The sequence below is a fragment of the Marmota marmota genome, unplaced genomic scaffold, assembly GCF_001458135.2.
Source record: "Marmota marmota marmota unplaced genomic scaffold, marMar, whole genome shotgun sequence".
Classification (NCBI taxonomy): Eukaryota; Metazoa; Chordata; class Mammalia; order Rodentia; family Sciuridae; genus Marmota; species Marmota marmota.
The window spans coordinates 428,582-444,231 of record NW_025999982.1 but is presented as its reverse complement, the minus strand read 5'-3'; the positions used below and the strand labels follow the sequence as shown (position 1 = coordinate 444,231).

Below are 15,650 nucleotides of genomic sequence, written 5' to 3'. Positions count from 1 at the left end.
AATCACAAGGTTGATACGGTGTGAGTCCGCCTTCCTCACGAGGGCCAAAAGAACTTCCCATCCGGGTCACGCGCTAACGCCCTTCATAGCGGACCAATCGGAAGGGCAAGTTCCAAGGCGCGCGGCTTCACAGAGGGGTCAGAGTGCCTGAGGACCAATTAGAATCATGGAAGCGCCGCGGGGCCGCTCGGTGTGGGGCGGGTTTGGAGGAGAGGTCTGAATGTTTAAAGAGCCGGGGTCAGCTGACAGACTCCGGCCGGGGCTGATTTGGGACTAGGGTCTCCGCTGCTGTGGAGAGATATGACAAGGGAACAACCGGACACAGAGATCCGGGGCAGACCCGGGAGACCGCGTATGCCGGGCTCCAGAGAAGGTTGTGGGTTTCGGCTGTTTGCCGGGTTCTTCCAGCTGCTGTTGTCCCTGACAGTATTGGAGGCTGGGGCTAAGAATGACTTCAGTCTGGTGAGTCGCCGCTTTCCGTAGCTCCGGCCTCGACACGCGCGGGTGATCCCTACCCCATGTCCACCGGGAGGCGGTTTGCTGAGCCGCTTCTTCGCGGCGGGACTTTTCCCCCTTTCCTAGACCTTGTTCTCTCAATCCGCTTCCAGCCTCTTGTCCTCTCTGGGTCTCTGTCCTCCTCATTCCAGCCTCTTCCCTTTTGGGGGTCTCCATCCCTACCTAAGGGTTCCTTCTCCACTTCCCTGTTCCGAGCCATCAGCTTCACTCCAAGCTCTCCTTCAGGTTACCCTTTCTTGTTCTGGTCCCCCACCCCTTTTCAGGATCCCCAGTACTCTCCCTCTAGTCGGAACTGAGTTGAAGCTGCCACCCACCTGTCCTAAAACCACAAGTTAAGCTTGTCTCTTTTGCCTCTTCCTCCTCCCTTGCAGGTACAACCAATAGTGACAATGGAACAGCTCTTATGGGTGAGTGGGAGGCAGATCGGCTCAGTGGACACCTTCCGCATTCCGCTCATCACAGCCACTCCTCAGGGGACTCTTCTCGCTTTTGCTGAGGCCAGAAAAAAGTCTGCATCTGATGAGGGGGCCAAGTTCATTGCTCTGCGAAGGTCCACGGACCAGGGTATAAAGATGTCTGAGTTCAAAGAGCTGGTGCTATGTTGGGTGGATTGGAAGGATCCTTATCATCCCAAGACCCCTGAGGATAGGGAAACTTGGAGGGATGAGGTTGGAGTTCCTCAGGGATGGGGGAAACCTAAGGAGGAAAAGTGCCCATGGCAGTAATCTGGGTGTTGGGATCATCAAGGAGTTGAACATTTGTCCAGTGTGAACATTTGTTGAGCACCGGCTGTATACCAGGCATTAGTGTAGGTTCTGTGAATATAGCCATGAACAAAACCAACCTAAAATCCCTATCTTCGTAGGACTTACATTCTATTGGCAAGAGATAGGCAATAAACATAATAATTAAATAAATTTGTTTCTTATGTGGGGAAAGGTGATCAAAGCAATGGAGAAAAAATGGGGCAAAGGCATGGTGATGAAGCCAGGCTTAGTGGTGCACCCCTGTAAACCAATCTACTCTGGATGCTGAGGCAGGAGTTTGCAATTTTGAGGCCAGCCTGGACAACTTAGCAACACTCAGTCTCAAAATAAAAAATAAAAAGGACTGGGGATGTGGCTCAGTGGTAGAGTACCCTTGGGTTAAATCCCAGCACACCCCCACCCCCCAACACACACACACACACACACACACACACACACACACGAGTGATAGAAAAGGTATGTCCAGAGCACTCACTCTGCATTTCTTCCTTTTTTTTTTTTTTTTTTTAATAGGTAGCACATGGTCTTCCACAAAATTCATTATGGATGATGGGGAGACAGCTGATGGGCTGAACCTGGGGGCAGTGGTGAGCGATGTTGAGACAGGAGTAGTGTTTCTTTTCTACACTCTCTGTGCTCACAAGGTCCACTGTCAGGTGGCCTCTACCATGTTGATATGGAGCAAGGATGATGGCATTTCCTGGAGCCCACCCCGGAATCTCTCCCTGGATATTGGCACTGAAATGTTTGCCCCTGGACCAGGCTCTGGCATTCAGGTCTCCATCCTGGGATATGGGTGGAGGGGGCTGCCTATTGGAGAGTCTAGCTGATGACCCCAAGTGGACTTTTTCCCAAAGGGAATACCCTGTCAAATCAGATTTTCTGTCTCAGATGGGATTCTTAGGTGACAAGATCATCCTGGGAAGAACACCCTGCCCAGGGAAGGCGGGACTTTACCTCTGGCTTCCCACTTGGAGAATAGGACTGCCCTAGTCTATGTGATACCTTTATGCAAAAGAGAAAAGGATTCCCTTCCTTATGGCAGACTTAAGCCTGTGTTAGTTCACAGCTTGGTGAATGAGCTCATTTTGGGTTTAAGCTTCCATAGCAGGGGCCCCAGTATGCACAACATATCCAGTAGTAGACCTGATGACCCAAGAAGAGCTTCTCAGTTCCGTTAGTCTATGCTTGTGGAATTCTGGAACTGTCAGTGAAGGACATACTGAAGGGACAAGCATGTCCTCACACGTGAGGTAGTGAACTCCTATCCCTGCCTCTGAGCCCCTGCAGAGTCCCCCTTTGTAGACACCCAGTTCTGCTTCCCACAGAAACAGCGTGAGCCTCGGAAGGGCCGGCTTATCGTGTGTGGCCATGGCACACTGGAGCGAGATGGTGTCTTCTGTCTGCTTAGTGATGACCACGGTGCTTCCTGGCACTACGGGAGTGGGGTCAGCGGCATCCCCTATGGCCAGCCCAAGCGGGAAAATGATTTCAACCCTGATGAATGCCAGGTCAGGAGTCCATGGGAAGTTCCCCATCATTCAACCTGCCCTATCCTCCAGAGCACCATTCCCTCCACAGAGCCAAGACTGGCTGCCCAACTCTGCCACCTGACCTTACTCCCTTCAGGAACAAAGGCATTTGCCCTGCCCCCTCCCCTGGTCCTTCTGAGGCCCTGCTCTCTCCTCTTAGCCCTATGAGCTCCCAGATGGTTCAGTCATCATTAATGCCCGGAACCAGAACAACTACCACTGCCACTGCCGGATTGTCCTCCGCAGCTATGATGCCTGTGATACACTAAGGCCACGGGATGTGACCTTTGACCCTGAGCTGGTGGACCCTGTGGTAGCTGCAGGAGCAATAGCTACCAACTCCGGCATTATCTTCTTCTCCAATCCAGCCCATCCAGAGTTCCGTGAGTACCTGAGGGTGGGCTCAGCAGGGGGAGCACCTGCATTTAGATAAGGCCTGCAGAGCAGAGACCCTCCTCCCCCTGACTCTTTGCACTCTCCCCAGGAGTGAATCTGACCCTGCGCTGGAGCTTCAGCAATGGTACTTCATGGCAGAAAAAGACTGTCCAGCTATGGCCAGGGCCCAGTGGCTACTCATCCTTGGCGGCCCTGGAGAGCAGTGCTGATGGAGAGGAGCAGGCCCCCCAGCTCTATGTCCTGTATGAGAAAGGCCTGAATCACTACACAGAGAGTATCTCCATGGCCAAAGTCAGTGTCTATGGGACACTCTGAGCTGTGCTCTACCCCAGGGGTAGAAGGTCCTAACTCTGCCTGCAGAACCATGGATCTAAGAGAGTCTGCTGGGAGTACCTAAAAGACAGTTCCATCTTCCTTTGGATTCTAGCCTTTTTTACAAAATCAACTTCTTTTTGACAGGGAAATCACTCCGTTAGGACTAAAAGCCCAGCTTCCTCTCCCACACAGGAAGTTCTGCCCTTACCTGGGGGCACTTCTTTTACATATCGCTGGGTATGGTGTCCCCTTACCCTTTCTGCCCTTCCAGGATAGTGACTGGTTCTTTTTGTGGGCAGGGCTGGGTTGGCCCATAGATTTGAACAAATGTGAACTCAGGGAACTAGGAGAAGGCTGAGCTTTCTTTTAGGGGTTGGAATAAAGAGGATTGTGAAAGTCCCTAGAGGGCAAGATACTTGGTTTCGGGGTAAGGAACCAGGTGTACCCCACCCTTTGACTATTTATGAATGAAAATCTTTGTAACTTAACATTTTTAATGAAAGAAAATGAACATTTGTAGAGTGTCTGGTTTCTGTCAGTGCACATCCTCATGTACAATTGTGAGACTGGGAAAGTATTTTGAGGAGGGAGCTAGTGTGCTTATTGCTTGGAAAAACCTGAATTTGGCAAATCAAACCTTCCTTTCCCTCTGACATTCCCTCTCATCACAGAAAACAGGTCAATCTTAATAGGTGCAATGAGGAGTAGGAGAGAGAACTCCATAAGATATTTTGAAACCTGCTGTGTTTCATATTCCTAAGATGAGGTGGAATACTTTCCTCCATGAAATAGGGAGCAGGTCTATAAAATCAGATGGGAAGACTGTTCCAGGCCAGCATGATGAGAAGTAAGCACTTCCTTAACAAATTATTTGACAAAATCGCACCTTTATCCTGAGGCAGATGCTACAGAAAGAACAGAGCAGCCTTCTGGTAAATGGTAGAGCCACAGCTTTACTCCATGAGGAATGAAAATACAACACCTCAATGGGATGTTAAGAGCGTTCAGAGGGGGCTGGGAGTGTAGTCAGTGGAAGACCAAACCCAGGGTTTAATTCCCAGCACCATAAATAATAATAATGATTTAAAACAATATTAAGAGGCTGAGAACTTCGTTCAGTGGCAGAGTTGAATCTCTAGCTCTGCAAATAATAATATTAACTAATATTAAGATTTTTTTTTAATTCATAAACATTTTTAAAACAAAAGTGGGGGACAGGGGATGGAGTGGGAATAGTTCCCATGTCACAAAACTTTAAGACAAGTTCTTACTACGTTACCCAGTCATGTCTTAAACTCTTAGGATTAGGTGATCCTCCTGCGTCAGCCTCCTGAGTAGCTATGTTTATGGGCATATGCCACCATGCCTGGCCAACGTCTAGCTTTAACAGTTATCAAGATGTTGCCACATTTGCTTCTGTGTTTCTGCTTCTTATGTTCCTATTTTCTTTTCCTTTGCTGAATATTTTAAAACAAAGCCTAAACTTCATTTCATTCACCCCTACATTACTAGGTATTCATTTCATTCTTTGAAAATGAAAATTTTACTGCATAATCATAATGCCATTTCACACCCCAAAATTAATAATAACTCTGGTATTGTCTAATACCCAGAAAATATTTAAATCTCATCAAATGTCTCAAAATATGGGTTTGGTTTTTTTTTTTTTTTTTGGGGGGGGTGGTACTGGGGATTGAACTCAGGGACACTTGACCACTGAGGCACATCCCCAGCCCTATTTTGTATTTTATTTAGAGACAGGGTTTCACTGAGTTGCTTAGTGCCTCACTATTGCTGAGGCTGGCTTTGAACTCGTAATCCTCCTGCCTCAGCCTCCTGAGCCACTGGGATTACAGGTGTGAGACACTGTGCCCAGCTGGATATTATATATATTTTTTTTTAATATTTATTTATTTATTTATTTTTAGTTCTCAGCGGACACAACATCTTTGTTGGTATGTGGTGCTGAGGATCGAACCCGGGCCGCACGCATGCCAGGCGAGCGCGCTACCGCTTGAGCCACATCCCCAGCCCTGGATATTATATTTTGATGTCAAGTCTTAAGTCTCTTTTAATCTACAGCAGTCCTCTTCCTCTCCTCTTTTTTCCTTATTAATTTCTTTTAAATGCCATTTAGACATACAGTTATTTCTCCTATAGAAAAATCCATTCTCTGGATTTGTGGGGGGTTTTGTTTGTTTTGTTTAGTTTTGTTATTTATTTATTTATTTATTTATAGTTATAGATGACAGCATGCCTTTATTTTATTTGTTTATTTTTATGTGGTTCTGAGGATCAAACCCAGTACCTCACATGTGTGAGACAAAGTGTTCTGCCACTGAGCTACAGCCCCAGAACCCCCAGCCTTTTTTTTTTTTTTTAAATATTTTATTTAGAGACAGGGTCTCAATGAGTTGCTTATGGCCTCACTAAATTGCTGAGGCTAGCTTTGAACTCAAGTTCCTCCTGCCTTAGCCTCCCAAATTCTGGGATTACAGGCATGTGCCACTGCGCCTGGCTAATTTGTCTTTTTTTTTTTTTTTTTTTAATGTCATTTAACTTCTTCCACTGTCCTGTGTATTTGCAATTATTCAACCTTCAAAGATTTGGTTGGATTCAGATTCTATTTTAGAGGAGCAAGATGACTTTCCGAGTACTGTGTGCTTCCTACTGTACCCCATGGGACATTCACTCTCTGTTTGTCCCTCTCTGAATAAACTGAGATGGAACAGTGGATTCAGATGTCCATTGCCTGATCCCCTCCCTTGTAAGTTTCCACCATCAACGTTCTAACTATCAGTTTCACCCACAGATGAGTGTTGCCTAATTCAGTTATTTCAAAAGGAGTTGCAAAATGGTGATTTTATAATTCTGTTGTTTCTTCCTCATTTATTAGCTGAATTTTCAGCAAAAAAAGGAGCTTTCTCTCATCAAATGCTTTGGTTCCTATAACATAGTTTGTATAGGAAAGGCAGGATACATGCAAAAGTTTACCCTTAAATTACCATTCTCAAGGTAAAGTGATGTAATACATTGACTTGTTCGGTAAACCACGGTTACCCAACAGGACACACACACACACACAGGCCTATCTATGGGCCTGTAAGAAGTAGGGAGAGAATCTGAGGGAATATGAATGGGAGATCAACATACCTAAGATGGAGTACCGCAGATGTCTAATACCACTAAAAGTGGTATTTTTTTAAAAAGTACTTTTAATTTGAAACAGGGTCTCACTAAGTTGCTGAGGCTCAAACTTGTGATTCTCCTGTCTCAGCTTCTGGAGTCACTGAGATTACAAGTGTGTGCCACTGAGACCAGCTGATATGTTTTTTAAAAATACATTTCTTGTGGGCATGGTGGCAAATGCTTATAATCTCAGCCACTTAGGAAGCTGAGGCAGGAGGATTGTGAGTTCAAAGCCAGCCTCAGCAAAAGTGAGGCGCTAAGCAATTCAGTGAGACCCTGTCTCTAAATCAAATACAAAACAGGGCTGGGGATGTGGCTCAGTGATCAAGTGCCCGAGTTCAATCCCTGGTACAAAAACAAAAAAAAATATATTTCTTGTACCAACTACTTGTGAGGCTGAGGCAAGAGGATTGAGACTTACTTAAGGGACAGCCTGGGCAACATAACATGACCCATTACAAACAATAGAAACCCATTTCTTTTTTTTTTTTTTTCTCCCCTTAAAACCTTTCTTTCTTTGTTTCTTTCTTTATCTGCCATATTATGGAGAAAAGTCGAGTTCTTTTTCTTCAAATCCTTTCCTTAAAATAATTCCAGTTATTTAATATGCACCCAAAGAGTGAGTTCGGAGGGATAGAATTGAATTATACATAATCTTGAAAAAAACACAATTTAAAGCTTCCCCTTTAATCTTTCTGAAAAGAAAGAAAAAATAGGATACTTTTTAAAAATTCTTACTGGATACTCCATGAGTCCCTAAGCCTGGATTTAGATATTGTCATATCAGAATACTTATATTATGGTTTTCAGGATATTTAACATACTAAACTTGGATTAGGCAGCATTGGCCACACATTGCCATCTACATGAGAGGTTCCCTAACTCCTGAGGCAGTCTACTCTTAGCAGGAATAAACTGGTTCATTCCTTGACAAATTAAGAGTAGTTGAAGCATCCTCCCAGCCTCTGATAAGGAGAGGTATTCTTGCTTCTAGGGATCCCTGAAGCCTTTCAGTCTTTTTTTTTTTTTTTCCTTCTGAGTGTTCCTCAAATAGATAAACTCACTCTTTTTTTTTTTTTAATATATATAAATTTTTAGTTGTAGATGGACACCATACCTTTATTTTCTTGTTTTTATTTTTTATTTTCTTTATGGTGCCAGGGATCGAATCCAGTGCCTCACGCATGCTAGGCAAGTACTCTACCACTGAGCCACAATCCTTGCCCAAGAGGCCCACTCTTATCACATACCCAAAAGGCAAGGAAAGACAAACAGAGTTTGGGTCCTTTAACCCTTTATGAAAATAATATCTGTGAAATCTTAAATAATCTATATTTGCTTGAGAATTTATTTATTTATTTGATACCAGGGATTAAACCCAGGATGCTTAACCACTGAACCACATCCCTAGCCCTTTTTATATTTTATTTTGAGACAGAGTCTTGTTAAATTCACAAGACTGGCTTTGAACTCACCATCCTCCTGCCTCAGCCTCCTGAATCAGTGGAATTACAGGTCTGTGCCACCATGTCTGGTTCTTTCTGGTTCTTTTCTTTCTTTCTTTCTTTCTTTTTAATAGTGAGAATACAATGGCCTTCCTTATGGAGAGTTTTTAGGAAGACTTGGGTTGTTTGTTTGTTTATTTGTTTGTTTGTTTTTAACAGGACAATGTTAAGGAAAATCCAGTGGAAGATTTATTTAAGGCTGATGTATTATCCCATGATTAGTAAAGACAAACTCTATAAATTGGACAACTATCTTTTGTTTTATTTTTAATACTGGGGAATTAACCCAGTGGCACTTTACCACCGAATTACATCTCCAGCGTTTTTTTTGTTGTTGTTGTTTTGTTTTGTTTTATTTTGTTTTTTAGACAAGGTCTTCCTAAATTGCTTAAGGCCTTTTTAAATTACAAAGGCTGAGAGCTGGGGTTGTAGCTTACTGGTAAAGCAACTCGACTGACAGGTGCAGGATGCTGGGTTTGATCCGGAGCACCATAAAAAATAAAATAAATAAATATTGAGTCCAACTACAATTAAAAAAAAATATTTAAAAAAAGAATTACTGCGGCTGGTCTCAAATTGACAATCTTCCTCTGAGTTGTTGGGGCTATGGGGTTACAGGTGTGCCCNTCTCTCTCTCTTTCCCTCTCCCCTCTCTCCTCTCTCTCTCCCCTCTCTCCTCTCTCTCTCTCTCTCTTCTCTCTTCCCCCTTCTCTTCTGCAACTGCCCGTTATGGTCCTGCTAATAAAAAAAGAAAAAAATTTAAAAAGACAAAAAAGAAAAAGAAAAATTCCCCTCTCTGCTCTCTATCCCTACCTTAGAGCCTCTTTTTATGCTCCTCACAAAAATACTCTGGGAAGTATATCCTGGGCTTTTACTCCAATTGTTTTTCTTAGGAAAATCTGTCCATTACCCAGGGAATCCAGGTGCTGACAACCACAAAGCAAAACCCCTTCTTTCCTGAAAGGTAAAAAGGAGAAAGCTCTCACAGTTCTTAATCTTTTTAATCCTTGCTGTGCTTGAATAGACACATCTTGTCCTGTGTGCCACCCTGTGGAATTATATAACCAAATCAAGGATATTACAAACCCCAGCATGCCACCCAAAAGGTAATCTTTCTTAAACACACAAGTAAAGTCTTCTCATTTGCCAAATCATATATTGTTTCCTTTGATTTGCACGTGTTTCTTTCAAGAATGTTTCTACAGGAATTTTGTGGTAGAAAAAGTTAATCTTCTCAGGTTCCAATATATAAGAAGTGGGGTCAATTATTTGAAGGTTTACCTCGTGTTTACCAAAAGGAGGAAACAAGCAGAATCTGGGATTTTACTAGATTTTAAGTGAAATGAGAATATATTTTTTTTAATTAATTCAAAAGGAAATTCTCACCCATAACCTGTTCTGGAAATCCACCTAAATTTAGTGACTCCAAAAACAATATGTTAGTCAGCCTTTAGTCACTACAATCAAAACATCTGATATACTTAAAGGATGAAGGTTATTTTGGCTGACAGTTTCAGAAGTTTCAGTTCATGGTCAGCTGGCTCCATTGCTTTGGGTCTAAGGTGAGGCAGAACATCATGGTGGAAGGGTCTGGCAGGGGAAAGCTGCTCACTTCATGAGAGCCAGAATGCAGAGAGTCCCTCTTTTTTTTTTTTTTTTAGTGGGGGGTGGGTACTAAGAATTGAACTCAGGGGCACTCAACCACTGAGTCACATCCCCAGTTCTATTTTGTATTATTTATTTATTTTTCAGTTTTCGGTGGACACAACATCTTTATTTTATTTTTATGTGGTGCTGAGGATGGAACCCAGCGCCCCACGAATGCCAGGCGAGCACGTTACTGCTTGAGCCACATCCCCAGCCCTCTATTTTGTGTTTTATTTAGAGACAGGGTCTCACTGAGTTGCTTAGTGCCTTGTTTTTGCTGAGGCTGGCTTTGAACTCAAGATCCTCCTGTCTCAGCCTGCGGAGCCACTGGGATTACAGGCGTGTGCAACTGCACTGGATGATAGTCTTTTTTTAGCATGATGTTCCAGAGAACCAAGAGATTAACAGATTTGTTAGATCAGGCTCAAATTGACTCATTAGAAATACAATGAGTATTTCTAATGTGATAGTTTTTATCAGGCACTCATGCATAAGAATCCTTTCTTTAGCTGGGTACACCAGTGCATGCCTGTAATTCCAGGGACTCAGAAGGCTGAGACAGAAGGATTCAAGTTCAAGGACAGTCCCAGCAATTTAATGAGACCCCTCAGCAACTTGGTGAGACTCTGTCTCAATATAAAATAATGACAAGGACTCAGGATGTAGCTCAGTAAGGAAGCACCCCAGATTCAATCCACCCATATAAAACAAAACAAAAACAAAAAATTCTTCCTTTATAAACTCTCAGCTTTTTTTTTTTCTTAGTTGTAGTTGGACACACTACCTTTATTTTATTTATTTATTTTTATGTGGTGCAGCACCTTGCACGTGCTAGGTAAGCGCTTCTGCCGCTGAGCCCCAGCCCCAGCCCTCAGCTTTATTTTTTAACATGTTGATACATGTACCTGTCTTGATTTTGACAGATCTCATATGTATAGTTTTTTATTTTCTTGTCTTTGTAAAAGTCTTTGTGAAGACAATTATTTTCTTGTTTCATTGTCCCTTGTTGCTGGCGTCTGTCCTAATTGTTGGTCTAATTTGGTCCCATGTAGGAGGGGAAGTTATTGATAATGGGGAATCGGCATCAAAAACTCTTTTAATCACATTTGAGCAACAAAGAGATTTAGAAGGAAGTTCTTAGGCTAGGTTTATCTGAAGTCCATTGCTAGTTCTTTTTTTTTTTTTAATCCTATCTGTCCTATAAGTAATGGCTAGTATATCAAAACATTGGATGAGATCATTTTGTTAGGTGTGGTACTTCTACAGAATTTTTACGAAGCAAGAGTTACAAAGTTTTTTTTGTTTTTGTTTTTGTTTTTTTTAAAGAGAGAGAGAGAAAAAAAGAGACAGAGAATTTATTTATTTATTTTTTAGTTATTGGTGGACACAACATCTTTGTTTGTATGTGGTGCTGAGGATGGAACCCAGGCCGCATGCATACCAGGCGAGCTAGCTACTGCTTGAGCCACATCCCCAGCCCAAGTTACAAAGTTTTGAAAGGAAAACAAAACAAACCCAACAAGCACAAAACAAATTTAGTTTGTGATAATTTTGAATCAAGAAACAATTTTTTCAGTCATACCAATTTTTACCAGATAATCAATCAAAGGATAACCAATTCGTCTGAAAAATAAGTTTGATTTTTTTTCTTTCAGAAAGCTGTATTTAAAAGTACTTTCTATGGGGCTGGGGATGTGGCTCAAGCGGTAGCGCACTCGCCTGGCATGAGTGTGGCCCAGGTTCGATCCTCAGCACCACATACAAACAAAGATGTTGTGTCCGCCGATAACTAAAAAATAAATATTAAAATTCTCTCTCTCTCTCTCTCTCTTTAAAAAAATAAAAAGAGCTAATCTTATAGTGATGAAATAAAGATTTAAAAAAAAAATAAAAATACTTTCTAGAATCTTTTCCATTAATCTGGTTGCAAATACTTCAAAGAACAATCAAAACTGTGAATGACAAAACACTTAAAAGAGCAATGATTAGGATTTTGATGAGAATTTACAAATTGACAAGATAATTTTGTTATTTTCCTTTATACTATCTTTTTTTTTTTCTTTGTACTGGGAATTGGCCTCAGAGGTGCTTTTACACTGAGCCACATTCCCAATCCTTTTCATTTTTTATTTTGAGACAGAGTCTCACTAAGCTGCTGAAGGCCTTGCTAAATTGCTGAGATTGATCTCAAACTTGTATTACTCCTGCCTCAGCCTCCTGAGTCCCTGGAATTACAGGTGTGCGACACCACACCTGGCTATAGTTGGCTTTTATTTGCCATTCTATATTTGAGCAATATCTCATTCTATAAAATAGATCCAGTGTTCTGATAAGCTGAGCAGAGAACTTTGGTTTTATGGGCTATAAAATGAGGTAGGATAGAAGAAATGAGGATAGGTAAAAAGGCGAAAACAGGGAAGGAAAGAGCAACTGTTAACTTCTAATTTAAAAACTCCATGAACACTCTCACCTTCACTCCCCTAGGCCTCCCATGGAGAACACAATACCTTTATTTTATTTATTTTTTTTCTTCCATGCCTAAATTCTTAAAAGGTCCAATAAACTTAGAGTACTATAAGTCCAGTTAGTGCCTATATGCCTTGTTAGCTTACAGAATGTATTTTTAGACTGATTAAAAGAAGCCTAGATGGGGCTGGGGTTATAGCTCAGTGGCAGAGCACTTGCCTAGCATGTGTGAGGCACTTTGTTTGATCCTTATCACCACATAAAAATAAACAAATAAAATAAAGGTATTCTGTCAGTATATAACTACAAAACCAAAATAATAATTTTTTAAAAAATCAGCCTAGAGAGAGATTATTAGAGACCTTTGGTATGGGTCCAGTCCAAGCACTAATTAATAACTGCATAGCCTCACCCTAAAGATTCTAAAAACCAGACCACTGTGACCTGCTCTGTGCTCCACCCTGAGAAGAATCAAACTCAGTAAGCTGATGCCACCTCACGTACCTCTCATGCTCACCATTTACAAAGTTTCCTTTAAAAGCAGAAGCCTACCTGGGCATAGTGGCACATGCCTATAATCCCAGATTTGGAAGCCTAAGGCGAGAGAATTCCAAGTTCAAAGCCAGCCTCAGCAACTTAGTGAGGCCCTAAGTAATTTAGCATGACTTTCTCAAAAAAATAAATAAATAAATAAAAAGGACTGGGGATGTGGCCTAGTGGTTAAGAGCCCCAAGTTCAATCCCCAGTATCAATCAATAAATAAAAGCAGAAGCCTGAGATTCCCAAAGTGCATCTCTGTTGCTCACACACTTCTTCTCCCTTTGAGTGTATGTCCTGCTCTATTGCTTGCTTCCCAAATAAATCTTCTTATTTCCTAAATAAACCACTGCTTGTGTCTCTTTTGACTCATCCTGAAATTCCTTTCTGTGAACTTATCAGGGGCAAGTTGAGGTTCCCTTTTCTCTTTTAGGGACCTCCTTGGATCCCATCTAGTGACAAAAAGGGCTGAAGAAGCCAGGTGTGGGGCTGGGAATGTGGCTCAAGCGGTAGCGCACTTGCCTGGCGTGCATGCGGCCCAGGTTCGATCCTCAGCACCACATACAAACAAAGATGTGTCCGCCGAAAACTAAAAAATGAATATTAAAAAATTCTCTCTCTCTCTCTCCCTCTCTCTCTTTAAAAAAAAAAAAAAGAAGCCAGATGTGATGGTGCATGCCTATGATCCCAGGGGCCCAGGAGGATGAGACAGGAGGATGGCAAGTTCAAAGCCAACCTCAGCAAAAGTGAGGTGATAAGCTACTCAGTGAGATGCTGTCTCTAAATAATATACAAAATAGGGGGGCTGGGATTGTGGCTCAGTGACTGAGCACTTGCCTCGTACATGTGAGGCCCTGGGTTCCATCCTCAGCACCACATAAAAATAAATAAATAAATAAAAATAAAAAATAAAAATAAGTGCCCTCATTAAAAAAAAAAAATACAAAATAGGGCTGGGGATGTCTAGTGCTCCTAAGTTCAATCCCTGGTACCCATCGTCCCCGCAAAAAAAAAAAAAAAAAAAAGGCTGAAAACAGGGAACAAAAAGTGGATTGGTAGGTTCCAAGATACCTTCCCAGTGAAGGTTAAGGCAGAACAGCTACCTTATCATGATGACTAAAACTGGTCTATTTGGGATTTGGCTGTTAACTCTTTCTCCTAATTCCTTGGAAAATCAGAAAAATGACATACTTTCAGCTTAGTCACATGGACTTCAGCTTGAGTGACTATTTTGTTTGGTCTAATGGGCATAGTGTAGGAACTTACTCCAAGCAATGTGCTCCTATAAATGTTATTTAACAGTAGTTTGACTTTTACCAAGTTTGATTGTGAAATTTTTGAATCCCTGGAAATCATGAGATGGCCCAGCAATTAGAGGTGGAGGTGAAATGCATCAAAATGGGTACCTGGTACAGAGAACTGTCCAAGAAATCATGTGACTTTCCTGAGATGTCATGTCAGCCCTAGGACCAAGTCCATGGCCATGATTCTTAAAGGAGAGAACAGACGGTCGGTGTCTTAGTATGTCTGGGTTTCAGCAAGATGTTTGACAAAATCAAAAGGAACAAAGGGAAGGCTGAGGTGGTGGCTCAGTTGTAGAGCGCTTGCCTAGTATGTGTGAGGCACTGGGTTTGATTCTCAGCACCACATATAAATAATAAAGGTCCATTGACAATTTAAAAAGGTTTTTAAAAAGGTTGTTTAATATAAAAAAAGGAACAAGAGAAATTTCCTAGACCCATGGATATAAAAAAGAAGGCCAGAGTGGCTGGGGTTATGGCTCACTGGCAGAGCACTTCCCTAGCATGTGTAAAGTCCTGGGTTCGATCCTCAGCACCACATATAAATAAATAAAAAATACAGGTACATCAACAACTTAAAAAAAAATGGGGAAATTCACTTACCATCATTAGAGGACATTCAAATAACTCCTTACATACACATTGTAAAAACTGGAAAAGTATAAATTACTTATTTTTTCTTTGCAATAGGAAAAAATAGATTAAACAAAGGTCAGCTAGTGACTTATTTATTTTACAGAAGTCGGGTAATAAGTATAGGAAAAATAATTAAAGGGAAAAGTCATCATTTTGCAAACTCAACTAATGGGCATTGATGATCAAGAGATGCTAAAATAATTAGGTAAAAGAAAGTTGGAGCTGGGGGTATAGCTCAGTGGTAGAGCACTTGCCTAGCATGCATGAGGTCCTAGGTTCCACACAAAAGTGGAGAACTGGATATTCATTCACAGCACCATACACAGCACCATTCACACAGTGCCAAAGAATTACCCCAATTGGGGCTGTGGATGTGGCTCAAGTGGTAGCGCGCTCGCACCACATACAAACAATGATGTTGTGTCCGCCAAAAACTGAAAAATAAATATTAAAAAAAATTCTCTCTCTCTAAAAAAAAAAAAAAAAGAATTACCCCAATTATTATAGTCTGAATATGGATTAAATATGTCCCTTCAAAGTTTCATGTGTTCAAAATAGGTAAATAGGAAACAGAATGCTCCCTGACCTGAGGTGATATCTACCTTGTTGCAAGACCCTTTGGATAGCTTCCCTTCACCAGTTTATTACCTGCTATCATGATGTAACTAGAAATTATCGGATGACATCTGTATCTTCTCTGTCTCTCTGTCTCTCTCTCTCTTAGAATTTTATGGTATAATGACAGCAATAACCAGCCTAGAACATAACGCGTTTCCACCTGAGATCCACCTGACTAAAGACAACAAAATTTAACCCATTGAATTCCATTTTAAAGTCTGCAAA

At 41.8% G+C, this 15,650-nt stretch overlaps 1 protein-coding gene across 1 annotated transcript; it reads left to right on the top strand.

The window, feature by feature from the left end:
* Positions 1–200: 200 nt before the first annotated feature.
* Neu1 (neuraminidase 1) lies at positions 201–4,042 on the top strand. The gene is made up of 6 exons (XM_015487459.2): positions 201–462; positions 888–1,080; positions 1,797–2,059; positions 2,612–2,794; positions 2,976–3,198; positions 3,300–4,042. The coding sequence occupies exons 1-6, from the start codon at positions 301–303 to the stop codon at positions 3,524–3,526; spliced, it is 1,251 nt and encodes a 416-aa protein (XP_015342945.1). The 5' UTR covers positions 201–300; the 3' UTR covers positions 3,527–4,042.
* The last annotated feature ends 11,608 nt before the right edge of the window (positions 4,043–15,650 follow it).

Excerpts from the sequence above, each read along its gene's own strand:
- Neu1 (XM_015487459.2), top strand. The coding sequence starts at position 301 with ATGACAAGGGAACAACCGGACACAGAGATCCGGGGCAGACCCGGGAGA. Across the intron at positions 2,060-2,611 it reads GACCAGGCTCTGGCATTCAG|AAACAGCGTGAGCCTCGGAA; the intron begins GTCTCCATCCTG and ends TGCTTCCCACAG. Across the intron at positions 3,199-3,299 it reads TCCAGCCCATCCAGAGTTCC|GAGTGAATCTGACCCTGCGC; the intron begins GTGAGTACCTGA and ends CACTCTCCCCAG.